The following is a 26,387-nucleotide window of genomic DNA, read 5'->3' on the forward strand; positions in this document are numbered from 1 at the left end:
TGTATTTATTTATTTGACCGAGCACAAGCAAGGGGAGCAGCAGAGGGTGAGGGAGAAGCAGGCTCTCCACTGAGCAGGGAGCCTGATACAGGACTTGATCCCAGGATCTGGGGATCATGGCCTGAGCTGAAGGCAGATGCTTAACTGAGCCACCCAGGCGCCACAGAACATGAGGCATTTAAAGACAAAGCAGTTCCCACACCTATGCAATGTGAATGCTATATACTTGCTCCTGAAGTTATCAGCTTGGAGAAGATAGCTCCTAGATGCCCATATGAATTGCTATATAGACTGTGACAAAGCCTATACCAGGTTTTAAGCCCCTACTCCTGTTGGCAAGCTGTCTTACATCCATCTTGGTGGACCATGCAGTGTGATCCTGTAGAGGTCTTGTGAATCTGAATGCTTAGCTGAACTAAAGAAGACTCCTTATGGTCACTGCAGAGCATCAAGCCTCATAGTATAGAAAAATACTGTATTGTATGGTTCATTCATTATGCAAAAAAATGACCTATGAGTCAATCTCTAAGAGTTATCCTGTTCAAAAGGTTAATTACCATGACTGTGAGGTTTCATTTTTAACTTTTTTACACACAGAAAACATCCATATAATGATACAATGAAGTTTTGTTCTTTTATCTTTAAAAAAAATGCTGTCTGGGACTCCTGTGGCCCATAGATGGCTTAGCCATGATGTGGTGGAAGGAAGCCTTGGTGGGGGGTGGGAGGGCAGGGGTATATTTTTAATATAATTTAGGTAAAAAAAAAAAAAAATCTAGCCTTATCAACTAATATTTTCTCAAAGACTCAAGTTGGCAATAAAATTGAATACTTTGGATATTATAATTTTATTAGTTGATTCACTCATTTTTATGAACTTGATTCAGTAGGAAATATAGTAGATCTAGAATAACTTGGCCCACTTTCCTACTGTAGTTGGTATCCAGAAATGGATATGATAGCCTGAATCGTGAAATAGATTCTCTGACTTCAAATTTAAGAAGGAAAATTAATATTGTTCAGTTTGCCTTCTAAAGTAATATAAACTAAGTTTACTAGTGCAGTACTGAAAACTAAATAATGATGGCATTCAATTACAAAAATTATGTAAAAATCCTGAAAGTAGATTTCATGTATACAAAATTCTATCAGTGTTTGCTAATACTTCATGCTCACCAGCAGCTGTTTATTGGCATTTAATATATAGTAGTAAACTCCCTATTAAATGACTGAAGGCCAGATTTTGTGTTGCGTATAACAGTGCTAACTGCATACTGGATCCAACACTGTCGTAATGACCAGTCCCTGGTCCCGGAAACAGTAATCCAGTTTCTGATTCCAAATCAAAGGAATAATGAATTAAGAAATAAAATAATAAAATAAATTAAGAAATAAAATAATAAAACCTTAGTAGCTTTTTAAGATTCAAAACACAGTCACCAGCATTACACATAATTTTATATTATGTTCAATAAAAACAATTTAATTTTATTTCTAGCTTTATATTTTTCTTACCCTCATTTATGTTTTCTTGCCTGGCTCCTGTGGCCATTAGAGTTTGTAGCCCCTTCCATAGAAAGGGTGGGTACTAATTGTTACAGCTATAAAGAAATGTTTTGATATGGTATGGGTGTTTAAGTTAGAGACTTATGGGTGGATTTTATTTTTTATTTATTTATTTTTAAATATTTTATTTATTTGAGAAAGAAAGAGAATGAGAGAGTGAGAACAATGAGGTGGGGAGGGTCAGAGAGAGAAGCAGACTCTCCTGAGCAGGGATCCCAATGCTGGGACTCGATCCTGGGACACTGGGATCAAGATCTGAGCCAAAGGCAGTCACTTAACCAACTGAGCCACCCAGGTGTCCTGTGGATGGGTTTTAAAATGTCCTGTCCTTGTACTTTTTAAAGATTTATTTATTTATTTGACAGACAGAGATCACAAGTAGGCAGACAAAGAGAGAGGGAGAAGCAGGCTCCCCACTGAGCAGAGAGCCTGATGCAGGGCTCTATTTCAGAACCTCGAGATCACAATCCAAGCTGAAGGCAGAAGCTCAACCCTCTGAGCCACCCAAGTGCCCCCCAAATCATCCACTTTTATATTAACCATGTTAAATAGTGTTTCACTACAGAAAAGTATAGAGAGAGCAGATAAATAGAAGTGTTATTATCACCTTGTTATGATATCTTAGTTTCCTTTATAAAAACAAAAGAAAATATATTGTTTTTTATCATCACCATCATTCCTTCTTTACTTTAGGCCTCCTTAAATTGTCAGGTGAAGGACAAAATACATTGAAGCTTGCATTTCTTTTATTTTTATGCCAGGAACAATAGAACACAGACCATGTTACTTTTTTTTCTTTTTCTTTTTCTTTTCTTTCTTTCTTTTTTTTTTTTTTTTTTAATATTTTGTTTATTATTTGAGAGGGACACACAGCGAGAGAGGGAACGCAAGCAGGGGGAGTGGGAGAGAGAGAAGCAGGCGTCCCACTGAGCCGGGAGCCTGACGTAGGCCTCGATCCCGGGACCCTGGGATCATGACCTGAGCTGAAGGCAGACACCTAATGACTGAGCCACCCAGGCGCCCCCAGACTCTGTTGCTTCTTATATTACTGGAGAGGGAAGGAGGAAGGAGAAAAGCGAAAGAAATCTTATGATTAGATTAACTGTTGCTGTTCTCTGATTAAGTTTGTTGTGACTTGAATTAGAAGGAAAAATTGAAGTTATCATTCACAATTTTTGAAAAATGGCAGTGGCATTGTTTTTGAGTCTCTACAAATTTCTTCATTAAAGGAACATATTAATAGCAAAAATTAAAAACTCTAGACAGTATTGGAAACTAAGGTCTTAAAGGGGCTCTGGGGTGCTTGGGAATTCTCAGACTTCTCCAGCCAGACCTCCCTTCCAGAATAAACTCCACACTGAGCTTTGTCCAAACTGCTAGGAACAGAATCCAAATTAAGTAGGACAGGGGCAGTATAGGCATGCAAAAAAGAAGCTCCAAATAGAAGTATGAGAAAGGAATAGGGTTCATTCATCTCATTAAGTAAATCACTTTAAATTTGAATATCTCACAAAAAATAACAAGTCGGGAACTCTAGAGCTATGAAATTAGAAAAATTATCTATTTGACAGAAAAATAAGCAACTAAAAAGGATCAAAGTAAATCCCACAGGATTATAAGAATAAACACTTATCCTAAAGACATTCCCACAGAACGTGAAAACTATAATTCATAGGTTGTAGAACTCAGAAGAGTCAAGATTTTTCCCAGATCCAGGAGAAACATCAGAGTGAACAAACTCAAGGATCAGTGCCTTTGCCAAATGGGAAATGGAAAGCTGTGTATTTTTTTTTAATCAAAAAGAAATGAAAAAAGAGATAAAGATTTGACAGAAAGAGATAAGGATTTGAAGATGGGAAAGAAAATCCAACAAGTCTTCACAAAAAAGAAAACCAAAACCAAAGCAAGGGAGCAGACAAAAATACTGAAGTCTGCTTAACAAAACCTCCTGAAACAAAGTTGTTAGACTGCATTTTGAAAAGGTACTATGTACCTTGGAAAATCAACCCAGAACAACGAACATCAAAACATATTTATTGGGATTTGAAGAAGAAAGCCTTTAGTTATCTAGGCAAAAAGACCATGTGACTTATAGCAGAAAGAAAATCGGACTGCTAGCACTCTATTTGAAAGCAATGCTTTATGATACAATAAAATGCCATAATGTATGTAAGGCAACAGAAATGTAACCCAGGGATTGATTATATGTCCAGCCAAACTGGCTTTCAAATAAAGACTGCAATAAACTTACCAATATCTGTGGTCTGTTTTAGAAATCTTCAAGTGAATGAGCTTCAAATAGCTAGAATAACTATCATAATATCAGTGGTCGATGCTGTCAAAATACATACAAACATATTCTTTTTTTTGTTACTAATTCATATATATGTTTCCTACTTCTGTTTATGAGAGGAATCTTAAGAATGACGATACCCTGGTAGTAATGTGCACTCTTAGTCTCTAGATTTTTATTCCAAAATATCATTCTCCAATAAAAGAAGCCAGCGCTCCTTAGATTGATTCTGGAGATGGGCAGGAGAATCTGTATTCTGGAGAATACAAGATGAGCCTGAGACATCATAGAATGCCAGAGTCTAAGGACGTGCTCAAAAAAAATTGGGGCATGTCAGTAGTGTACAGGTGCCAATAAGAAGTAGCTCTCAGTAGTGAAAGCAGAAACTGTTTTAGCTACAAATTTATATAATGATAGAATTAAACCATAGATTTATACAAATGCCCATGAGTTCTACTTAAATAAGTACATAATTGTGTAAATAAGTAAATAGAGGTGAAGGGGCAGCCTTCTTTGCAGACAGATATGGATTAGGAATGAAGGAAATACAGAATCACCATGAGGGAAACTCTACAGTAATAATTGTTGCAGACAAGGTGCAGTTTATGGAGAAACAGAATATTAATATAATTTCAGTGTGGCTCCCGAAGACACCTACTTTTTACAAGGAGAAAAATGGTAAAAACCAGAGCCAACAATGCCTTAACTAAATGATTAGGCATTGACATATCCTATATTCTCTGATGTAATGCACAGCATCTCTTTTTGTGGGATTTTTGTCAAAAATATATAATCTCAATCTAATATTGAGAAAACATTTAAAAGCCAAAATTAAGTGGTATCCTAATAACTGTGTCAGAGCAGAAGAAACAAGGAAAGATTGAGGAACGGTCACAGATTGGAGGAAACAAGAACAAACACAAGAACAAAATGAGACCTGGATCCTTAAATGGAAAGGACATTGGAGGAAAATTTAATTAATAGTATGTTACTGTTGTTAATTTTCTGATTTTATAATTATACTATAGGTGTCTAAGTTGTTAACTTTAGGAAAAACGGTGTGAAGGTATACCTGAACTATTTTTTTAACATATCCGTATGTCTAAATTTATTTCAAAATAAGATTTTTTTATTTAAGATTTTATTTATTTATTTGACAGAGATCACAAGTAGGTGGAGAGGCAGGCAGAGAGAGAGGAGGAAGCATGCTGAGCAGAGAGCCCAATGTGGGGCTCGATCTCAGGACCCTGGGATCATGACCTAAGCCAAAGGCAAAGGCTTAACCTTACACTGAGCCACCCAGGTGCCCCTCAAAATAAGATTTTAAAAAGAAAAAAAAAAAAAGAATGTTGGGTGAGCATTGAGTTTGTGGTTACATGTAGCTGCATCTAAGTGGCCGATAATGAGATAATGTGTACTCAGTCGTTAATGGATATGTGTTTTGACAGTGGAGCTATAGTAGGACAGATGGAGAAAGAATGGGAAGAGTACACACAGATAACTCTTAACTTTTTATTAAATCAATTTGATGATGGTGTCAATACAGTTTTTCTGAGAATGTTTTGTATCTAGCATGAGAAAGAAAAAGTAATAATATTTTAATTATATCACCCATGTTGTCCTTTAAAACCAAGATTCTCAGAGTAGGAGGTAGATTATAAAATGTAAGATAAAAGAGATTAAGAAAACACTGAAATAGCATTATGAATTTATGAAGTTTTTTTTTTTAAATATATATGTGTATTTACTAGTTCTATCTACTAAAAAAACTTAGAAACAGTGTCCAACCCAACAGTAGTGATCAGCCTTAACACCTAGATTGTATTTGTGAAAAAGTTTCCCACCAATTCAGGGGCATAACGGGAATGAGCCAAGAAACATTTTGTCATTCCCGGTAGTATGCATGTTATCAAGTCATGTCAAAAAGACTCAAGGGCCAGGACAACTAGGTGGCTCAGTCAGTTAATCATCCAAACTAAGACATTGATCTCAGCCAGGTCTTGATTTCAGGGTCATGAGTTTAAGCACCACACTAGGCTCTACAGAAGGCATGGAGCCTACTTAAAAAAAAAGACTCAAGAGCCAATTTAGAGATCCTAATGAATATGCCTTAAATCCATGATTTCATTATGATACTAAAAGAAAAATTGGTTACCTTTGGAGATTTCCAGTGATGATCAAATTATTGTTTTGAACATTGTTAAATAAATGAAAAGAAGCAAACTACTTATCCTTCCTTTCCTATATGAACTGTACCACTGTATAATAAAATAGTGAATTCATAAAGTTTATGGAACTTATTCCAGCAAGTCACTGATGAAGGAATGATAGAATGGGAATATCACCGTTCTGCAGTTCCTGATAAATGTTTTAGATAGAGAGCGTCAGTATCTGTTAACATTACAAAAAGAGGGAAATAAATCAGACATTAATGCCTTTTGATAAAGAACACACCATCACTGAAATAGTTTTGCTGCAAAAAATTGAACTGGAATCTGATGAAGGCTATAGATCAAAGTGACTATTCAAGGGACAAAAAGGGCAGAGGAGCATCGGAGTGCAGTCAGCATCATCCAGAAATTATAGAACAAATGATTCAGTGACTTGAACAAATAATTTCAAGAAAAGTAAAGGATGGAGGGGACAACAGAAAATTAAAGGGACAGAAAAAGGAAAATAATACACAGGTAAAACTAAAATAAGGACTTGCTTAACATAAAAGTCAGGTTAATTGTTTTTCTTGGTAGGGAGAGTGAATTCTTGGGAAGAGGCATGTGTAGGGCTTGCAAAATAGCTGGCAAGGTCCTAGTTCCTATTTGCCTTCTAACAATTTATTAATCTGTTATTTGTTTACTGTGTATGCCTTCCAGATCGCCACAGAAATATTTCTGGGTTTCTAATTGACATGACAGATTGGTGCTTGAGACAGGCAGAATATGACAATCCTTAAGGAGTTCACAGCTTCCTTAAAATTGATGCCTTGCTAGAGACAAAAAGCAACCTTAGCTTAACAATAGCCAGATCTCCAGGATCCTTTAAGTCTTCCTTAATGTAAGAAAATCATTTTGGAAACTCCCTTTATTCCTCCTCTTCCATCTTAAAAGTGTATAATCAGTCACTCCTCACAACCCTAGTGCAGCTCTTCCTGCCCACAGGTCCTGTCCCCTTGCTTTAATAAAAGCAACTTTTTGGACTGAAAAAAAAAAAAAAAAGATCTGTTACTTGTTTTGTGTGACTTTATTTTGTTATACTTAATTATAAATAAAGCCTCTGTTAGATATCTACCGTGTAGTTTTTAAGTAAATTATAAAAGAATTGGCATCAAGGGTACCTGGGTGGCTCAGTTAGTTAAGCGGCAGCCTTATGCTCAGGTCATGATCTCAGGCTTCTGGAATCAAGCCCTTTGCTGGGCTCCCTGCTCAGTGGGGAGCCTGCTTCTCCCTCTACCTGCTACTCCCCCGCTTGTGTGTTCCTGCACGCGCACTCTCTCTCTGTCTCTCTCTCTCTCTGTCAAATAAATAAATAAATAAAACTGGCACCAATTCATATCCCTTTAGCATGTAGTAAATTGGTTGTACCAATGTGTTAGTGTAGGTAGCTCCTATTACGTGAACATTAGGCACATGATACTGATAAAATCAACTGCTAAGTGCAGTATTTTGGGCCCCTTTTGGAAACTGCAAAATCTGTCAACATCTTTACAATGGCAAGTTTTTTTGCCAAGCAAAATATTTCAGTTGTAAAAATATATTCTTCTCATAAGTATGGTTGATACTTTACCTATAATATTTCATTCATTCATTGCAATCAACAAATATTTATTGAGTACATGCTGTATATCATATATTATTCTTGGTAGTTGGAAAAAGCCTGTAAACAAAATCAATTGAATTCTAGCCTTACAAAGTATGGGGAGGTAGACAGTAAACAAAATCAGTAAATATGCAGTGTATTAGATGATCATAAGGAGCTATGGAGGTAAAATAATTGGGGGATGAGGGAGGGTGTAACTTTAGATTGGGGGTTAGAAAAGGACTCACTGAAAATGTGACACTTGAGTAAAAACTAAAGGATTGGCTAGAGCAAGTCCCTGAGGGGGAAGCATTGTCTACTTAGCATGTTAGGACAAAGATTGGCAGAGTAAGGAGTGCAGGCTAAAGGGCCTGCTATTCTTTCTTTTTTGTTTAAAGATTTTATTTACTCATTTGAGAGAGAGTGCTTGTGAGCACACAAGTAGGGGGGAGGGGTGCAAGGGAAGGGAGAGCATGAAGCCCACATGGGGCTTGATCCCAGGACCCTGGGATTATGACCTAAGCCACCCAGGTACCACCTGGTCTGCTATTCTTTTGTTAGAATGTATCGTTTCTTTTAGTGTCTTATTGTCCATAGTTGCTGTCTTACTACAAAGGTAGAGTTGAGTAGTTGCTATATAGACTAAAATATTTACTATCTGACCCTTTACAGAATAAATTTACTGGCTCCTGTATTATAGCAAGGTGAGTAATACAGCTGAAGCTGAATGAGTGAGGGGTATTATAATACAGGAAGAAAAGAGCTCAGGGAGGTCAGGCTGTGAGAGGTGGGGGAGAGTGGTGTGGGGGTTGTATAGGGCCTTGTGGTTTATTGAGAATGGTTTTTTTTTAAATCTGAATAAAATGAGATGACGTTGAAAAGCTTTTATCATGAATTCTCTTAAAATAATCCCCAAACAATTCTTGTTTCTCTCCTTGGTCTACTTTCAACTACTTGGCATAGGACAGCTACTGAGGTTCCATTAAAACAAGTGAGATGATAACATTGTTAAAACCTTACTGGGGGGCTGGATTGCTCAATCATTGGAGCGGCTGTTTTTGGCTTAGGTCATAGTCTCTGGGTCCTGGGACTGAGCTCTAAATTGGGCTCTTTGCTCAACAGGGAATCTGCTTCTCCCTCTCCCTCTTCCTCTGTGCTCTCTCTCTTTCTCACAAATAAAAAAATAAAAATCTTTTAAACAAACAAACAAAACCCTTCCTGAGTAGACTAGAGGAGATAAAATCTAAAACATAGGTAGAAGGATTGGGCTTAGCTTAAAATAAATCTCTATTTTAACAGGAGTAGGTTTACAGGTCAGGGGATGGGAAGGAGCTTCTGCCTCGTGGCTTCTATTTTCTCTGTGAAATGGAGGATGGAATCATCTGAAAATGTGGACATAGAGAGATTGTTGGTGTGAGGATAGTGAAGAACATCGAGATAGTTAATGCTCGAGAAATGTAGGAAAGTTACTGGCAGTGTCAGTGTCTTCAGAGATAGCTGGTGACCATGACTTTATTGTAATACCTACCAATCTTACTCCTTCCTGTATCCCCAGTAGCTGATACAGATCTCTGCTCATTATAGGTGTGTTGTACCTGTTTACTGCCAATTAATTTTGAATGTATGTTAAAAAGGTTAATGTAAACTTACTTACCTAAATTATGAATGCTGAATCTGAATGGTTGCTTTCGTGGTGCATTGCTCTGCTATCATTTAATGTTCCTTAAGCCCTAATTGGCTGTCTTGCAAAATGGTCAACATATTTTACTCTGGTTGATAAACAGAATGAAAGTTGGTTCCAGAGACATTTAACAGTACCATTGTAGAAACAGTAGTCTATACATACTTAATTTTAATGACAAGTCATCATGAATGAGAATAGCGTGACCAGTTATCTGTCCTCTCTTGTCTTGGATTGTCTGTTTTAGCATGGCATGTCCTATGTCCTAGAAAACCTCTCAGTCTTGGGCAAACCAGGGTTTCTTACAGTTGGGTTGCTTATAATTTATCTCACTGTAGAGAAAATATATGTTTGCTCTAGAAAACTGGGGGAAATGCAAAGCAAAAAAATATATATATATATATATATTATTCATTGTCTTGTGACCAAGAGGGAAAAACCACTGTTAATATTGTGATTTCTTTCTTTCCAGTGTTTATTTTAGGGATGGTTGTTTATTTATTTGATTAGAATTGAGATTATGTGATAAATGCAATTATATATATAATAAGTACAAAAAGTACTTAATTCACTATGAGGATTTTCCCATCTTCAAAAATATCTTTTTTAAAAAATTTCTTAAAGAAGAAAGTTCTACATATAATTTAAGCACCTGATAAATATTAATTATTGAGTATAAAGACTTAACAAATATTGATTATTAAGTAGTTGTACCAGTTTGTACTAACACTGTCCGTGAATGAACATGTTCCTTTCAGCATACTCTTAGAAGTTTTGAATGTTCTCACTAAAGGAAAACTTTGCTCTTTGGTTTGATTAAAAATTGTAGTGTTTTTTGAAAAAAAAATTGTAGTGTTTTTTGAGTTCCAATTTCTTTGATTGATAGTAGAGTTTGTACATTTTGTCATCTTTGAATTATCTGTTCCTGTCATAACCCATTTTTGTTTAGGGCCTTTCATTTTTTTTTTTTAAGATTTTTTTTATTTATTTGACAAAGATCACTAGTAGACAGAGAGAGGGGTTAAGAAAGAGGAGGAAGCAGGCTCCCTGCCAAGCAGAGAGCCCGATGTTGGGCTCGATCCCAGGACCCTGGGATCATGATCTGAGCTGAAGACAAAGGCTTTAACCCACTGAGCCACCAAGGTGCCCCAAGGGCCTTTCTTTTTTTTTTCTTAGTTTTTAAATGGTCTCTTGCATAAGTGTATTTATTAATCGTCAAGTGCAGTATACCTAAACAGCTATTAAATGTGTCATGTCTTTGCCAAAATCTCTGTAAGTTGGTCATATAAATTTAGAAGAATAGTAAATCAAATAGTTATATAGTATGCATAATGTATAAGACAACTCTGTATGAGTAAAAGCTACATCTTAAATTGTGTTGATGTAATTTATCAACACAAGGCTAGAATTTATTGCCATTTCAATTTATTCAGTATAACCAGGGGATGTTTGAGTGTCTTACCGCAGGTAATCACAACTCTTCACAGTGGCATAGTTCATTAGAGTAATAAGAGAGATTTGTAAATAAGTAACTGTAATTTCAGGGGCACCTGGGTGGCTCTGTTCGTTAAGAATCTGCCTTCCTCTCAGGTCATGATCCCAGAGTCCTGGGATGGAGCCCCTCATCATGCTCCCTGCTCAGCGGAGAGCCTGCCTCTCCCCCGCCACTACCCCTGCTCATGCTCTCTCTCTCTCGCTCTTTCAAATAAATAAAATCTTTCTCTTTTAAGATTTTATTTATTTATTTGACACAGAGAGAGATCACAAGTAAGCAAAGAAGCAGGAAGGGAGAAAGGGGGAAGCAGGCACCCCATTGAGAAGAGAGCCTGATGCAGGGCTCTTTTACTTGCCCCCACAAGTAAATAAAAATTTTTTTAAAAAATTGGAATTTGGGGGCGCCTGGGGGGGTTCAGTGGGTTAAGCCGCTGCCTTCAGCTCAGGTCATGATCTCAGGGTTCTGGGATCGAGTCCCGCATCGGGCTCTCTGCTCAGCGGGGAGCCTGCTTCCCTCTCTCTCTCTGCCTGCCTCTCCATCTACTTGTGACTTCTCTCTGTCAAATAAATACATAAAATCTTTAAGATGCAAACTATTTAAAAAAAAATTGGAATTTGGGGTAATAGTGCTATTATAAAACCCTATAGAAAACAGGATGCAAACACAGGACAGGGAGTGGTTAATTCTTAGGAGGGGAAAAACTCAGATAAAACTACATAAAATAAAATTTTAAAACTACATAAAATCAAGTGATGTTTAACTGGGCTTGACAGATGTTAAGATTTTCCCAATAATGTAATAATAATAATGATTATGACATTATTATGACCAATAATGATTATCATTGAATGCATCTTTCTGTAATCATTAACAATCATAGGGGATGGTTACTGATATTTTAATAGTTTTACAAATTGGGAAAGAGGAATTGCAAGGTAAAGAAGAATAGAAATGGCTTTCTAAGCAATGATGGCATCTTTGGGAAACACTGTATTTTCTTTTTCTTTTCTTTTCTTTTCTTTTTTTTTTTTTTTTTTTTTTTAGTTATTAACATATAATGTATTATTTGCCCCAGGGGTACAGGTCTGTGAATTGGCAGGCTTACACCCTTCACAGCACTCACCATAGCACTCCCCAATGTCCATAACCCAACCACTCTCTGCACACCCCCCTGCCCTCTGCAACCCTCAGTTTGTTTTGTGAGATTAAGAGTCTCTTATGGAGGGACGCCTGGGTGGCCCAGTGGGTTTAGCCGCTGCCTTCGGCTCAGGTCATGATCTCATGGTCCTGGGATGGAGCCCTGCATTGGGCTCTCTGCTCAGCAGGGAGCCTGCTTCCCTTCCCTCTCTCTGCCTGCCTCTCTGCCTACTTGTGATCTCTGTCGGATAAATAAATAAAATCTTAAAAAAAAAAAGTCTCTTATGGGACACTGCATTTTCTAATGTGGCTAAAGTTTATGGTAAGAAGGGGACAAATAATTAATAATAATAATAGCTCCCAAATATTGGACAGAGTGCTTCATTGGCTTCATTTAAAAAAAAAAAAAAAAAACCTCACAGCAATTGCTTTTGGTTCTTTTCCCCTCCCTTTGAGATTATTTATTTATTTGACGGGAGAAGGTGAGGGGAGAGTACACATTGTGGGAAGGGCAGAGAGAGGAGGAGCGAATTCTCAAGCAAATTCCATCAAGCACAGACCCCAACTTGGGGCTCAATCCCATGACTCTGGGATCATCACCTGACCTGAGACCAAGAGTCAGATGCTTAAGACTGAGCTACCCAGGCAGCCTTCATGGCAGTTTCTTTTCTTTTCTTTTTTTATTTTTATTTTTTTTTATTTTATTTATTTTTTATTTGGGAGTGAGAGAGAGAGAATATGAGAAGAGAGAGGTCAGTGGGAGAAGCAGACTCCCTGTCAAGCAGGGAGCCCGATGTGGGACTTGATCCCAGGACTCCAGGATCATAACCTGAGCTGAAGGCGGTCGCTCAACCAACTGAGCCATCCAGGCACCCCATGGCAATAGGTATTTCTTGACAATAGGTATTTGTATTTCACTTTGAGAGAGTTTAGAGTCTAAAGAAATGTGGAAAGATAGTTTTTCCAAGGTCTCCTAACTAACCAGTGTGGAAGTGGCACCAGAGCATGAAATTTTGCCTGACTCATATCTCTTCATTTTTAATGAAATGTTGAAATAAACAACATAGTATAAAATACAGAACACTTAGATATTGTTAAAATTTGCCTTTGATTAAAAGTGTTATAGAAACAGGTATTTCTCCCTCATTTTCCATTCCATTCTTTTCCTCTCATTTTCCAGGCATGGCCACAGTCCTGTGAAACATTCTTATGTTTATGATTTTGCTACGTGTATGTAGCCATATCAATATTGTAGCATCATTTTGTGCATTTTATAATTTCTGCGAATCCTATCATACTACCTGTCCTTTTGTGTCTTGCTATTTTCATTCATCATTCTATTTCTGAAATTTATCATATTGATCTATGTAATTTGTTTCTTTTCTGTTATTTGCTATATAGTGGTTATTCATTTTCCTGTTTGAAGGATATTTAGATTATTTCTAATTTTGCAGTTTTATAGCAGTGCTATAATAAATACTCATGTTTATTTTTTTCCGTTTAGTATATGTAAGTATATTGTCCATAAGCAGAATTACTCTGTTACAGGGTATATTTCTTCAGGCTTTAGAGTGGGTGTTTCCAGCTTGCTCTTTAAGCTGTTTGTGTTAATTTATCATAGGTATATAAGATTTGAGCAAACTCTGAAACCACTATCCTATTTTAAAATTAAGTCTTGGTTTAGAAGAAGAAAATTACAAAGAAATCAAGCCTCCGCAGGAATTAGTTGCCCCTTTATCACCCAATGGATGACAAGCCCAATATATATTAAGTGGATATGGATAAATTTTGGTCAGTATGGAAAAGGAAAGGTAATAGAAAGCAAAAGGAAAGGAAAATGTGTCAGACATGCTTGCATTTGTTCAGACAAACCCACCACCCCAGTAAAGCAAATATCACAATAAATAAAATGAATCAAAGGAATTTTTCATTTCCGAGTGATTATAAAAGTTATATTTACATTATGCTGTAGTCTGTTAAGTGTGCAATAGCATTGTGTCTACAAAAACAGTGTGCATACCTTAATTAAAAAATACTGCTAAGAAATGCTAACCATCATCTGAGCTTGCAGTGAGTCACAATCTTTGTGCTGGTGGAGAGTCTTACCTCGATGTTTGTGTGGATGCTGACTGATCGGGGTAGTGGTTGCTGAAGGCTGGGTGTCTATGGCAGTTTTTCAGTATAAGACAACAGTGAAGTTTGCCGTATCAGCGGACTCTTGCTTTCATCAGTGATTTCTCTCTAGCATGCAGTGCTCTTTGATAGCATTTTACTGTCAGTAGAATCTCTTTCACAAAATTGGAATCAACCGTCTTAAACCCTGCCACTGCTTTATCAACTAAGTTTATGTCATATTATAAAATCTTTGTGTCATTTCAATCATCTTCACAGCATCTTCACCAAGAGTAGAATCCTTCTCAAGAAACCACATTCTTTGCTCATCCATAACAAGCCACTCCTCATCTGTTCAAGTTTTATCATGAGATTACAGCAGTTCAGTCCCATCTTCAGGCTCCACTTGTAATTCTAGTTCTCGTGCTGTTTCCGCCACATCTGCTGTTGTTGCCTCCCCTGAAGTCTTAAACCCCATGAGATCATCCCTGAGGGCTGGGATCAGCTTCTTCCACACTGCTGTTGTTGATATTTTGACTTTTTCCTGTGAGTCATAGATGTTCTTCATGGCATCTAGAATAGTAAATCCTCCTCAGAAGGTTTTCAGTTTTCTTTGGTTACATCCATCAGAGCAAACAGTGTCTATGGCAGCTATAGCCTTCTGAAATGTTTTTTCTTAAATAATAAGACTTGAAACTGGAAATGACGCCTTGATACATGGGCTACAGAATGGATGTTGTATAAACAAGCATGAAAACAACATCCGTCTAGTTGTCCATCTCCCATCAGAGCTCTGGGGTGACCAGGTACATTGTCACGAGTAGCAGTATTTTGAAAGGACTCTTTTCTTATGGGTAGTTGGTCTCAATAATGGGCTTAAAATATTCAGGAATCCCTGGTGTAAACAGACCTTCTGTCTTCCAGGCTTTGTTGTTCCACTTACGGAAGGTAGGCACAGTAGATTTAGCATAAATCTTAAGTGCCTTAGGATTCTCAGAATGGTAGATGAACATTGACTTCAGCTTCAAGTTATTAGTTATATTAACCCCTAATGAGAGTCAGCCTATCCTTTGAAGCTTTGAAACCTGTCATTGACGTCTTTCCAGTGTGGAAGTCCTGGATGGTGTTTTTTTTCCATTAGAAGGTCTGTTTGATCTGCATTGAAAATCTGTTGTTTGGCGTAGCCACCTTCATGAATTGTCTAGCTGTGTCTTCTGGATAACTTGCTCCAGCTTCTGCATCAGCACTTGTGGCTTTGCCTTGCACTTCTGTGGTATGCTCCACAGCTGCTTTCCTTAAACCCCAGAAACCAGCCTCTGTTAGCTCTAAGGTTTTCTTCTGCGCTTTACTCTCTCTCCCCTTTATGGGATGGAAGCAAGTTAGGGCCTTACTGTGGATTAGGCGTCGGATTAAGGGGATATTGTGGCTGGTTTCCATCTTCTATCCACACCATTAAAACTTTCTGCAATCAGCAATAAGGCTGTTCTCCTTTTTTTTTTTTTTTTTTTGTTAACTCATGCACACTGGAGTGGCATTTTTAAAATTTCTTTCAAATACTTTTCTTTGGTATTCACAAATTGGCCAACTGTTTGGTGTAAGAGGCCTGACTGTTCACCTGTTTGGGCTTCTGACATACCCTACTAAGCTTAATCATTTCTAAAACTTTTGATTTAATTTTAGAAATGTGTGACTTTTCCTTTTGCTGGAATACTTAATGGCTGTTGTAAGGTTATTAGCTGGCCTGATTTCGGTATTGTTGTGTCTCAGGGAATAGGAAGGCCCAAGGAGAAGGAGAGATTGGGGGATGATCAGTTGGTGGAGCAGTCACTTATCACTTAAGTTGACTATCTTAAAAGGATGGGGTTCGTGGAGCCCCAAAGCAATTGTAATAGTAACAACAAATGATCACTGATCACAGATCATGATAACAAATGAAAAAGCTTGAAATATTGTGAAAATTACCAAAATGTGACTGACGTGAAGTGAGCAAATGCTTTTAGAAAAATGGTGCCAATAGACTTGCTTGATGCAAGGTTGCCAAAAACTTTTGAACAAAATGCAGTATCTGCAAAGCACTATAAAGTGAAGGCCAATAAAAAGAGGTATGTCTGTACTGGACAGATGCCTAGCAATGGCTTTTATAGTTAACTTTTATAGGACGTTCACTGTTTTATTCCATAGTGATTATTGTTGGGCAGGTTGAGAAAGCACACAGTAGGTGATTAGTAAATATTTGTTGCGTAAATGGATGAATCTGCTTTAAAAACCTACTGTAGAGGGGCGCCTGGGTGGCTCAGTGGGTTAGTCTGCTGCCTTTGGCTCGGGTCATGATCTCAGGGTCCTGGGATCGAGCCCCACATCGGGCTCTCTGCTCAGCGGGGAGTCTGCTTCCTCCTCTCTCTCTGCCTGCCTCTCTGCCTGCTTGTGATCTCTCTCTGTCAAATAAATAAATAAAATCTTTAAAAAAAAAAAAACCTACTGTAGATAATACTTCTCTTTAATTGCCTTAAGTTTGCCAAGTTCAAAACTCCATTGTGAGTTTTGAAGAGAGTTTTTTACCTTAAGTTATGTTTCTTCAAATTTTACATCTCTTCAACTCATTTGCATGTCTTTTACAGTTTCTTTTTAAGGATGCTTATGTACCCGAATGATCTTTTTACCAGTTATGGTTGTGCTTGAAGGCTCATTTTCTGTCATGATTTTGTTTTCTTTGCAGTTTTAGCGACGTATGTAAGCTAGCGGAGCTAGAGAAGTAAATGTTCTCACATCTGAAGGGAATTGAGCCAAACACAAAAATCCCAAGGATTTAACATTTTGGGGTTAGGAGAAATATAGGCCAGTGACATATAATTTTTCAGTTCACTTATTCCAGCTGCTTTATTTGTAGTTGAAGAAATGAGGATCAAGGAGTTTGATACATATGTGGAATTCCCCACTAGGTGAATTAGGATTCATGAACCTAGGAGCCTTGAAACTAATGTTATTCCTCAATTTATTTTGCCATGTTGTTACCAAATTGGAATCAGTTGAAATCACTGAAGAGATCTTTCTCATTCATCATTGCCAAATGAAAAAAGTGTCGTCTTACCTCAGGTCAGAACCATAGTGAGGTCCTGAGTTGTTTTCTGAACCAAAACATATAGAAGAATTATTAAACTGTGTTTAGTAAACCCTTAGTATTAGGTTAAAGTTACTTTTTCTTAACCAAGATGTTCATTTAATTAGATTTCCTGATATGCTAACCAATCTCAATAATCAGGAATTTACTAAGGCTGCTTTTTCAGTGGGTAGCAAAAGGCACACAGATTAAATCATTAGTATCATGTCTTTAATTTCCTTTTTGGCATGTATATATGAAATCATTAACAATGTAAAGAAGGAAAAGCCATACTGACCTTTGTTTCAGGTTCTGAATGGTGCTTAGTGATCCTTGGACGGTGTGTATTCGCAACATGACTTAAGTAAAAGAAGTAGTGATTTATAATTTAAATACTCTGTTAAAGATTCTGCATTCTTACTTTCAAAAACATGTTCTCCCTTCGATTTGACTCCGTTTTGTACCTCCAAAATACATTGTAATTCTGGTTTATCAATTTGGCATAATGTGTGCAAAATTTTTTGTAAAAATTACTACTTTGGTAAAACAACATTTTTTTTAAAAGATTTTATTTATTTATTTGACAGAGAGAGAGATCACAAGCAGGCAGAGAGGCAGGCAGAGAGGGGGAAGAAAGAGGGGGAGGCAGGCTCCCTGCTGAGCAGAGAGCCCGATGCGGGACTCAATCCCAGGACCCTGGCATCATGACCTGAACCGAAGGCAGCAGTCTAACCCACTGAGCCACCCAGAAGCCCGGTAAAACAACCTTTAGAGCTGAGTTTTTTCAGTTGTTAGAATAGGGTGAAGTGATGGGAAATAGAGGTAAAATTAGTATTTAATGAATTCTGTGAAAACATTCTGCTCAGATTCTCTGAGTACTGGTTTACATTGTGCAATCTGTGTAATCCCTTTCAAAGAAATGCTCTTGGGACACTTGAGTGGCTCGATTGGTTAGACATGCAACTCTCGATCTCAATTCGGGTCTTGATCTCAGGATTGTGAGTTCGGGTCCCACATTGGGCTCCACGCTGGGCATGGAGCCTACATAAAATGAAACAAAAATGTTTTTTAAATGCAAAAGAAATTCACAAAGATGATGCTATTTACGAATATGTTTTTTGCACTATTAGGTACTCCACAAAAGTTGGAAATATGTAGCCAATTAAGGTAAAAAGAGGAACTGATGATAAAAATATATAGTTGGTAACATAATAACTTCTGAAATGTTCACTAATGACATTTGATAAAGTAAATTGTAATATAGCCACATTGAGGATTGCTATATAAGTCTGATTTCAAAAAAGGCATTAAATATCATAAGAAAGTGATAGTGTTTCCGTGAAAAAAATGGGGTACCGTGATCCAGAAACTTCATCAAAAATATACAAGACTAGAACAAAGTAACCTAAAAGAGTAATAGTGGTTGCCTCTGGGCATTAGGATTATGGACCTTTTACTCTCTTTGTGGGCAGATGTCTCATTTTCTGTATAGAATTGTGTTACTTTTATAATCTGTGTAAAGCATAAAACAAACATTTTTCCACTGCCATGCTCACGTTACCTCAATGAAATGAAGCGTTCAGTGACTTACGAGAAAGAACATTTGTCAGTTTTTAAAACAAATATGGTCTTTTGGAAATGTTTTATGTAGTATTTTTAGTTCACATTTTTGAGCCATCACTTGAGCTTGAATAAATTATTTGAAGTGTATAAACATTTGCATTCCATTGAGAACACTGAAGCTAAAAGTATAAAGCAGAAACATGAATCTTTCTGAATAAGTGTTAATATTTAGAAGCTTTGCTTCAGGTTTGGTAATTTCCTTCACTGTCAGATTTGGGGTATTTTGTTTTTGCTTTATGTTTCTTTTTTGGTCAGATGTCCATTAACAGGAGACTTCTTTTAAGAGGGAAATTTCAAATGGGAAAATCTATTACATTTACCCTTTTATATTTTATAATCTTGAATGATTTGATTTATGTAAATTTTTTTCTGATTTTTAGAGGAACAGAAGGAAAATGAAAAGATGAAAAGTGAAGAGCAGCCAGTAGATTCAGAAAACTGTTCTACACCCAGTGCTCTAGAAGAGGCTACTGTGAAAATAGAAAAAGAAGATGATAAGGAACTTGTCAAACTGCCGGTCATAGTCAAGCTAGAAAAACCTTTGCCAGAAAGTGAGGAAAAAAGGATTATCAAAGAAGAAAGTGATTCCTTCAAGGAAAATGTCAAACCCACCAAAGTCGAAGTAAAGGAATTTAGAGCAGATCCTAAAGATATCAAAGGTAGTATGGAGAAACTAGAGCCAGAGAGGCTAGAGTTTGGTGGCAATGTTAGGTCTTCTCAGGAAATCACTGAGAAGTCTACTGAAGAAACTGAGAAACTTAAAAATGACCAGCAGGCTAAGATACCACTGAAAAAACGAGAAATTAAACTGAGTGATGATTTTGACAGTCCAATCAAAGGACCTTTGTGTAAATCAGTTACTCCAACAAAAGAGTTTTTGAAAGATGAAATAAAACAAGAGGAAGAGACTTGTAAAAGGATCTCTACAATCACTATTTTGGGTCATGAAGGGAAACAACTGGTAAATGGAGAACTTAGTGATGAAAAGGTAACTCAACATTTTAAGACAGAACAAATGGAGACAAGGTTTTATGATACAAAAGAAGATAGCTGTAGCCCCTCTAAAGACAGAAGTGTCATTGTTGAGGGAAATGGAGCAGAGTCCTTAAATTCTGTCCTAACGAATATGAAAACAGGTGATCTTGAGAAGGAGGTGGTCTCTGTAGAGAAAGATGCTGACAGATCAATATCAGTCTTAGAATCCCAAAATCAAAAAGGGCAGTTGGAGGAAACAGGTCCTGCAGAAATGGAAATCTCTCTTGAGACTCTTGAGATGGCCAAGGATCTCTCTTTGAAAACTGCTTTATCTGCTACTGAATCTTGTACCCTGAAAGTTGACGAGAAGTCTCCCCAAAGTAAAAAGGATAAGCACCCACAAGTTCTAGAATGTCTTGAAAAGTTAGAGAAGTCCAAAAAGACTTCTCTTGATAAGGACACACAACGATTGAGTCCAATACCAGAGGAGGTTCCAAAGCATACTCTAGATTCAGTAAAGCCAGTCTCTCCTGAGGCAGCTGAAACTTTGGCACCATCTAACATGACTGACCACTGTGAGAAGTTAGCCTCCGAAAAGGAAGTGGTGGAATGTCAGAGCACAAGTTCTGCTGAAGGTCAGCCCCTAGAAAAATCAGACCCAGAAATTCTAAAAAAAGATTCTGAATCCACCAGGGTAGAAACAGATCATCTGGGCAATGCCCAGACCTCGGGCACAGAGGATCCTTCTGAGACAAAGGGTTCTATGCAAAAAAGCAAATTTAAATATAAGCTAGTTCCTGAAGAAGAAACCGCTGCCTCAGAAAACACTGAGATAACCTCTGAAAGGCAGAAAGAGGGCATCAAATTAACAATTAGGATATCCAGTAGGAAGAAGAAGCCAGATTCCCCTCCCCAAGTTCTAGAACCAGAAACCAAGCAAGAGAAGACAGAAAAGGAAGAAGAGAAAACAAATGTGGGTCGTACTTTAAGGAGGTCTCCAAGAATATCTAGACCCACAGCAAAAGTGGCTGAGATCAGAGACCAGAAAGCTGATAAAAAAAGAGGGGAAGGAGAAGATGAAGTGGATGAAGAGTCAGCAGCTTTGCAGAAAGCAGACAAAAAAGAAAACTTGAAAAAAACGGACAAGGATACAAATTCTAAAGTAAGCAAGGTAAAATTTCTTCTATTCTGAGTTTTAATTTTTATTAGAAATAATTTGGCCTAAGTGTAGCTCTTTATTTTGGCCAAAAAGAAGTTATAAAGAGCACTTAAAAAAAAAGGTATCTTTATTCCTGTATCCGAGATGTCTTTCTCACTAGTTATCCCCAGATACTAAATTTCAGACTGTATAATCTTGTCATCTTTTAAACTTTTTTTCTATTACAGGCAATGTGGAAATATATATTCTCTTTATAAAAAAACTATGCAGGTAATATTTAACCTGTAGGATTAAAAAATCAAAATGCTGCATAAACATTATTAACAGTTGGGATACATCTCTTCCCCATTCTTTTTCCATACATTCATGTGTATGTTCATAAATATTTACCCATTCACTTATAAAATAGATTGAATATGTTCATTTTTCTATGGATTTTTCACTTATCAATGTGTCTCTGAACTCTTTCCATGTCAGTAGATGTAGTCTACCTTTTGGTGATTGAGGGGTACATAGTATTCCATAGTATGGATGTACCTCAGTTTATTTAATCACTCCCTTATTGATTGACATTTAGGTTGTTTCCAATTTTTCACTATTACAGGCAATGCTGCATTGAAGATCCTTTTGGACATAAGTGAGTATTTCTTTAGAATAGACTCCTAGAATTGGCATTGCTGGGTCAGGGGGCATGTGTTTATTTTAACTTTCGATAGCTGTTGCCACATTGCCCTGCCCAAAAGGCCCCATTAGTATACTCTCACATTACTATGTATGAGAGTGTCTGTCTTCCCGCATTTAATCATTAGTCTTAGAAACCAGAGTTCTTTTTTCTATGACTCTTCTAAGCAAAATCTAGTACAAATCTATAGCTAGTTCATAGGAGTTTGTTATAATTAAAAGTGCTACTTTTAATTTAAGTGATCCTTTGTTCCCTGAAATTAGATTTTTAATTCTTTAAAAATATTTCTCCTTCTGTTGTTAGAATCATTTTGGTCTTTGATGGGGACTTTACTGTAGGAATGAACTGAAATATTAATTAAAAGATTGAAACCAGGTAGTAAAAAATTTACAACATTATAAACTTATTTTCTGAATAGTAGATTTTAATATTTGTTAAGATTTTTATTTGAAGTTCAGACCCTTAAAAATTTTTAATTCGGGGACGCCTGGGTAGCTCAGTTGGCTGAGCAACTGCCTTCGGCTCAGGTCATGATCCTGGAGTGTCAGGATCGAGTCCCACATCGGGCTCCCTGCTCGGCGGGGTGTCTGTTTCTGCTGACCTCTCTCCTTCATGTTCTCTCTCTCTGTCTCTCTCAAATAAATAAAATATTTTTTAAAAAATTTTTAAATTCATCTCTAATATGGGAATTTAAACTTTTATATAACAGTAGGTGAAACTATAGTCTCTATTAGAGAGCCCTTAAAATGTGCGTGGCCTTTGACCCAGAATCCTCTTCAAGGAATTTATCCTAACCACAGAGATTTATAAAAGTTTATATTTATGAGGAGCCATATTTTATGAAAGTGAAAAACTGGGAAACTACCTAAATGTCTATATAGTAAAGGATTAGACAAATACAGCTGTGTGATGGCATGTTATACAGTCATATACAGTGAGGTTAATAATATATTTTATGACTAGGGAAAATACTTACAAAATAGAATGTTCATATAAACTCCCCCCAACAAAAGTAGAATAAATACTGGAAATATGTAGCAAAATTTAATAGTAGATATATCTGTGATGAAAGTATAGTAATTTTCATTTTCTTCTTGTATTTTGACTAAAAATGGGCATATAATGAGAAGCTTGTTTTATATTCTTATTATACCAAATTATTCCAATTTTTAATTTTTTACAAGGTAAAACCCAAAGGCAAAGTTCGATGGACTGGTTCTCGAACACGTGGCAGGTGGAAATATTCTAGCAATGATGAAAGTGAAGGTTCAGACAGTGAAAAATCATCTGCAGCTTCAGAGGAAGAGGAAGAAAAGGAAAGCGAAGAAGCCATCCTAGCTGATGATGATGAACCATGCAAAAAATGTGGCCTTCCAAACCATCCTGAGCTAGTATGTACCTGAGCTAAATGAATCATATTCATCTTACTGGCATGCTGTGGTTACCTGAAGTAGCCACCTCTTCTGGGTTTGATCATGATTTGAAATTTTTTAATGCTGCACAGCTTTTCTGCACAAAATAACTTTAATTTCTATTTCTCCAATAATAATTCTGTTTTCATTCTACTTGGTTTATAGATATTTCTTCTACTTAAGGATACACTCCTAACCTCTTCTCACAGATCAATGAATTCATTCAAATTTTTCTATTCTGTTCTTTTTCTTTAAATGTTTCTTCTTTCCCTTTTATTTATAATGATATTTCTGAAGGGCCAACTTTAAAGAGGTAAGGCCTAAAAGCCTTATTGCCTTCTGTAACAACATTTAAGTCAAGTAGTCACTTAACATTTAAAATAACATTTAAGGGGCACCTGGGTGGCTCAGTGGGTTAAGCCACTGCCTTCAGCTCAGGTCATGATCTCAGGGTCCTGGGATTGAGTCCCGCATTGGGCTCTCTGCTCAGGGGGGAGCCTGCTTCCCTCTCTCTCTCTCTCTGCCTGCTTCTCTGCCTACTTGTGGTCTCTCTCTGTCAAATAAATAAGTAAGATCTTTATAAATAAATAAATAAATAAAGTAACATTTAAGTCAAGTAGTAACTAGTAGGGCTTTAAACTTTAGAAAATGGGGAGTCCCAATACAAAAACAAAACAAAACAAAACAAAACCAAAAACCCAAATGTAGAGGATAAATTCTCTACCAGGTATTTTCAGAAGAATACTGACAGTGGAACCTACCCAGGAAGTTAAGTTCTTTAAAAGTAGCCTAAATCAGGAAATTCAGTTCCTAACCTGTTTATATAATTTTTGCATTTCATAAGAGCTTTCTAAAGAGGCTATTGAAGAAACATTCTCTTTATGCCCAATTCTGGGCAACTGGTCTGTTTTGAATAGATGCGACTTTCAAGGCAATTTCCAGCTACTAAGTAGAAAGGAAAATAAAGGGGCGCATGGGTGGTTGGTGGGTTAAGCCTCTGCCTTCAAGCTCAGGTCATGATCTCAGGGTCCTGGGATCGAACCCCACATTGGGCTCTCTGCTAAGCGGGGAGCCTGCTTCCCCCCTCTCTCTGCCTACTTGTGATCTCTGTCTGTCAAATAAATAAAATCTTTTTAAAAAAAGAAAGAAAGAAAAATAAAGAAAGATGCTTCCACGTAGGTAGAATTTTATGTAGCTGAAACTTCTCTAAATCCAATAAAATATGGAAAATTCATGTGAGCTAGTTCTCCAAGGCTCATTTTCTTATAAAGCAGTGTGGGGTGATAGGAAAAGCATTGGAGCCAGACCAGCATGGTTTCAACTCTTAACTTCAGCCACTTAACAGGTGCTCTCTTCTCAGTATCTTAATTACTTTGTTATAAAATGGAAATACTACCACATACTTCTTTCGAGTGCTGTTTGTTTCTTTATTGGTTTGTCTTTTAAAGGAGAAAGAAGTTTATTGAATAACCATAAGGGAGTGATGGGCAGGACAGCAGAGGAGAGACTGTCTGCTATGGGTTGTTTTTAATAAGTTATGTAAAGTTGGCTTAGTACATACAGTTCCTGACACCCTGGTGTGCTATCTTAAAGCTATTTGTGATTTACTTATTCTTCCTCTTCCTTAATGTTAAAGTCTATCTGGAAATTAAATTATCAGTAATGTTTATCCTGTTCCCATAGTTTCAGAGGGTTCAAGTAAATGATAAAGCTTAGAAGCAGACAGTGACATTAGCTCTGAGAATAGATGTTGAAATTGTGCTGAGAAGATCCTTCCAAGAATTTTTATGATCATCAGGCTATGAAAGTTAAGATTTTTGTGTGGAGGGGCGCCTGGGTGACTCAGCGGGTTAAAGCCTCTGCCTTCGGCTCAGGTCATGATCCCAGGGTCCTGGGATCAAGCCCTGAGTCAGGCTCTCTGCTCAGCAGGTAGCCTGCCTCGCTCTCTGCCTGCCTCTCTACCTACTTGTGATCCCTGTCTGTCAAATAAATGAATAAAATCTTTTTTTTTTTTTTAATGATCTTTGTGTGGAGAAAGGCCATGAGAAGACTTGAGATTTGGTCTTTTCTGCCCTCCAATAAAAACTTAACACTTGTGGGACGCCTGGGTGGCTCAGTTGGTTGGACGACTGCCTTCGGCTCAGGTCATGATCCCGGAGTCCCAGGATCAAGTCCCGCATCGGGCTCCCAGCTCCATGGGGAGTCTGCTTCGCTCTCTGACCTTCTTGCTCATGCTGTCTCTCACTGTCTCTCTCTCAAATAAATAAGTAAAATCTTAAAAAAAAAAAAAATTAACACTTGTGTTCTTTCCCTTCCATTTGTAATACCTTTTTAAACCAAGAGTGTGAATTTTGACTGAGGAGGCAGTAGATGTCAGTAGCAAAGGGGTGAGAGGAAAAGAGAAGTAAAATGAAGTGAGCAGAAATGATGTTAAAGAGATGGAGAAAGTTGTACCCTTCTTGGAACACACACACAGGACTTTTCATTTATTTGGTTATTTTAATAGCTGCTCTTAAAAATCCCATTGCTGGGGGCACTTGAGTGGCTCAGTGGGTTAAGCCTCTGCCTTCGGCTCAGGTCATGATCCCGGGGTCCTGGGATCGAGCCCTGCATCGGGCTCTCTGCTCAGCAGAGAGCCTGCTTCCTCCCTCTCTCTCTGCCTGCCTCTCTGCCTACTTGTGATCTCTGTCAAATAAATAAAATCTTAAAAAAAACAAAAAAAATCCCATTGCTGGCTACTGTGCCAAAAAAGAGTGACATTGGAAACTCAAGATCCCAAGTGTGGTGGATTCCATTTGCCCAGTGTTTAAAGATAATCATAAATCAAAATCTCAAGCATCTATGATGTGTTAAGTGGTACAGAAATGACGCTGAATTAGAAAGACATGTCCTTGCCCTCACTGAACTTACAGCAAGAAAGCAATAAATTCATTGATGAGTCTAGAATTCAGTGGGGTGTTCCAGATGCTTTATTCAAAATAAATGGATCATTGGCCAAGGTTTGGAAACCTTACACAGTAGGATTTATTTTAACGGAATTTTATCTTTATTGCAAAATAGAGACAAACATCACTTTTTAAATATATTACATTCCAAAAGTTTACTTTTAATTTTGTTATTTGAAATTTAGATTACATTTTACCATGCAAACAATGTGATAAATGAAAGGAGGTGCCTAGGTTAGTCCACATATGCCTGTGTGATCAGTCAGTGGTATGACTTAAGTAAAACACTGATGTGACTTAGTATTGAGTTCTGGGTAGTGGCAGCAAATTGTGATGCATTGTAAGAAGGGGGGAGGCAGCTTTTCACTTTTAAATTGCTGTACACTGGTGCACATCACACTGCCCTCCTCTACCCATT

General features: G+C 37.2%; 1 protein-coding gene across 2 annotated transcripts in view; it reads left to right on the plus strand.

Annotated features, from left to right (window-relative positions):
• RSF1 (remodeling and spacing factor 1) overlaps window positions 1-26,387 on the plus strand; it is a 158,457-nt gene that overhangs the window by 105,837 nt on the left and 26,233 nt on the right. Inside the window, exons 6-7 of one of the 2 annotated variants that reach the window (XM_082749528.1) lie at window positions 19,177-20,933; window positions 22,797-23,003. In XM_082749528.1, coding sequence (XP_082605654.1) covers window positions 19,177-20,933; window positions 22,797-23,003 — 1,964 coding nt within the window. Of the gene's footprint in view, window positions 1-19,176; window positions 20,943-22,796; window positions 23,004-26,387 lie in introns of both variants that reach the window. The other variant, XM_082749527.1, reaches the window with a different exon arrangement.

The sequence above is a fragment of the Mustela nivalis genome (assembly GCF_964662115.1).
Source record: "Mustela nivalis genome assembly, chromosome: 9".
NCBI classification, from domain to species: Eukaryota; Metazoa; Chordata; class Mammalia; order Carnivora; family Mustelidae; genus Mustela; species Mustela nivalis.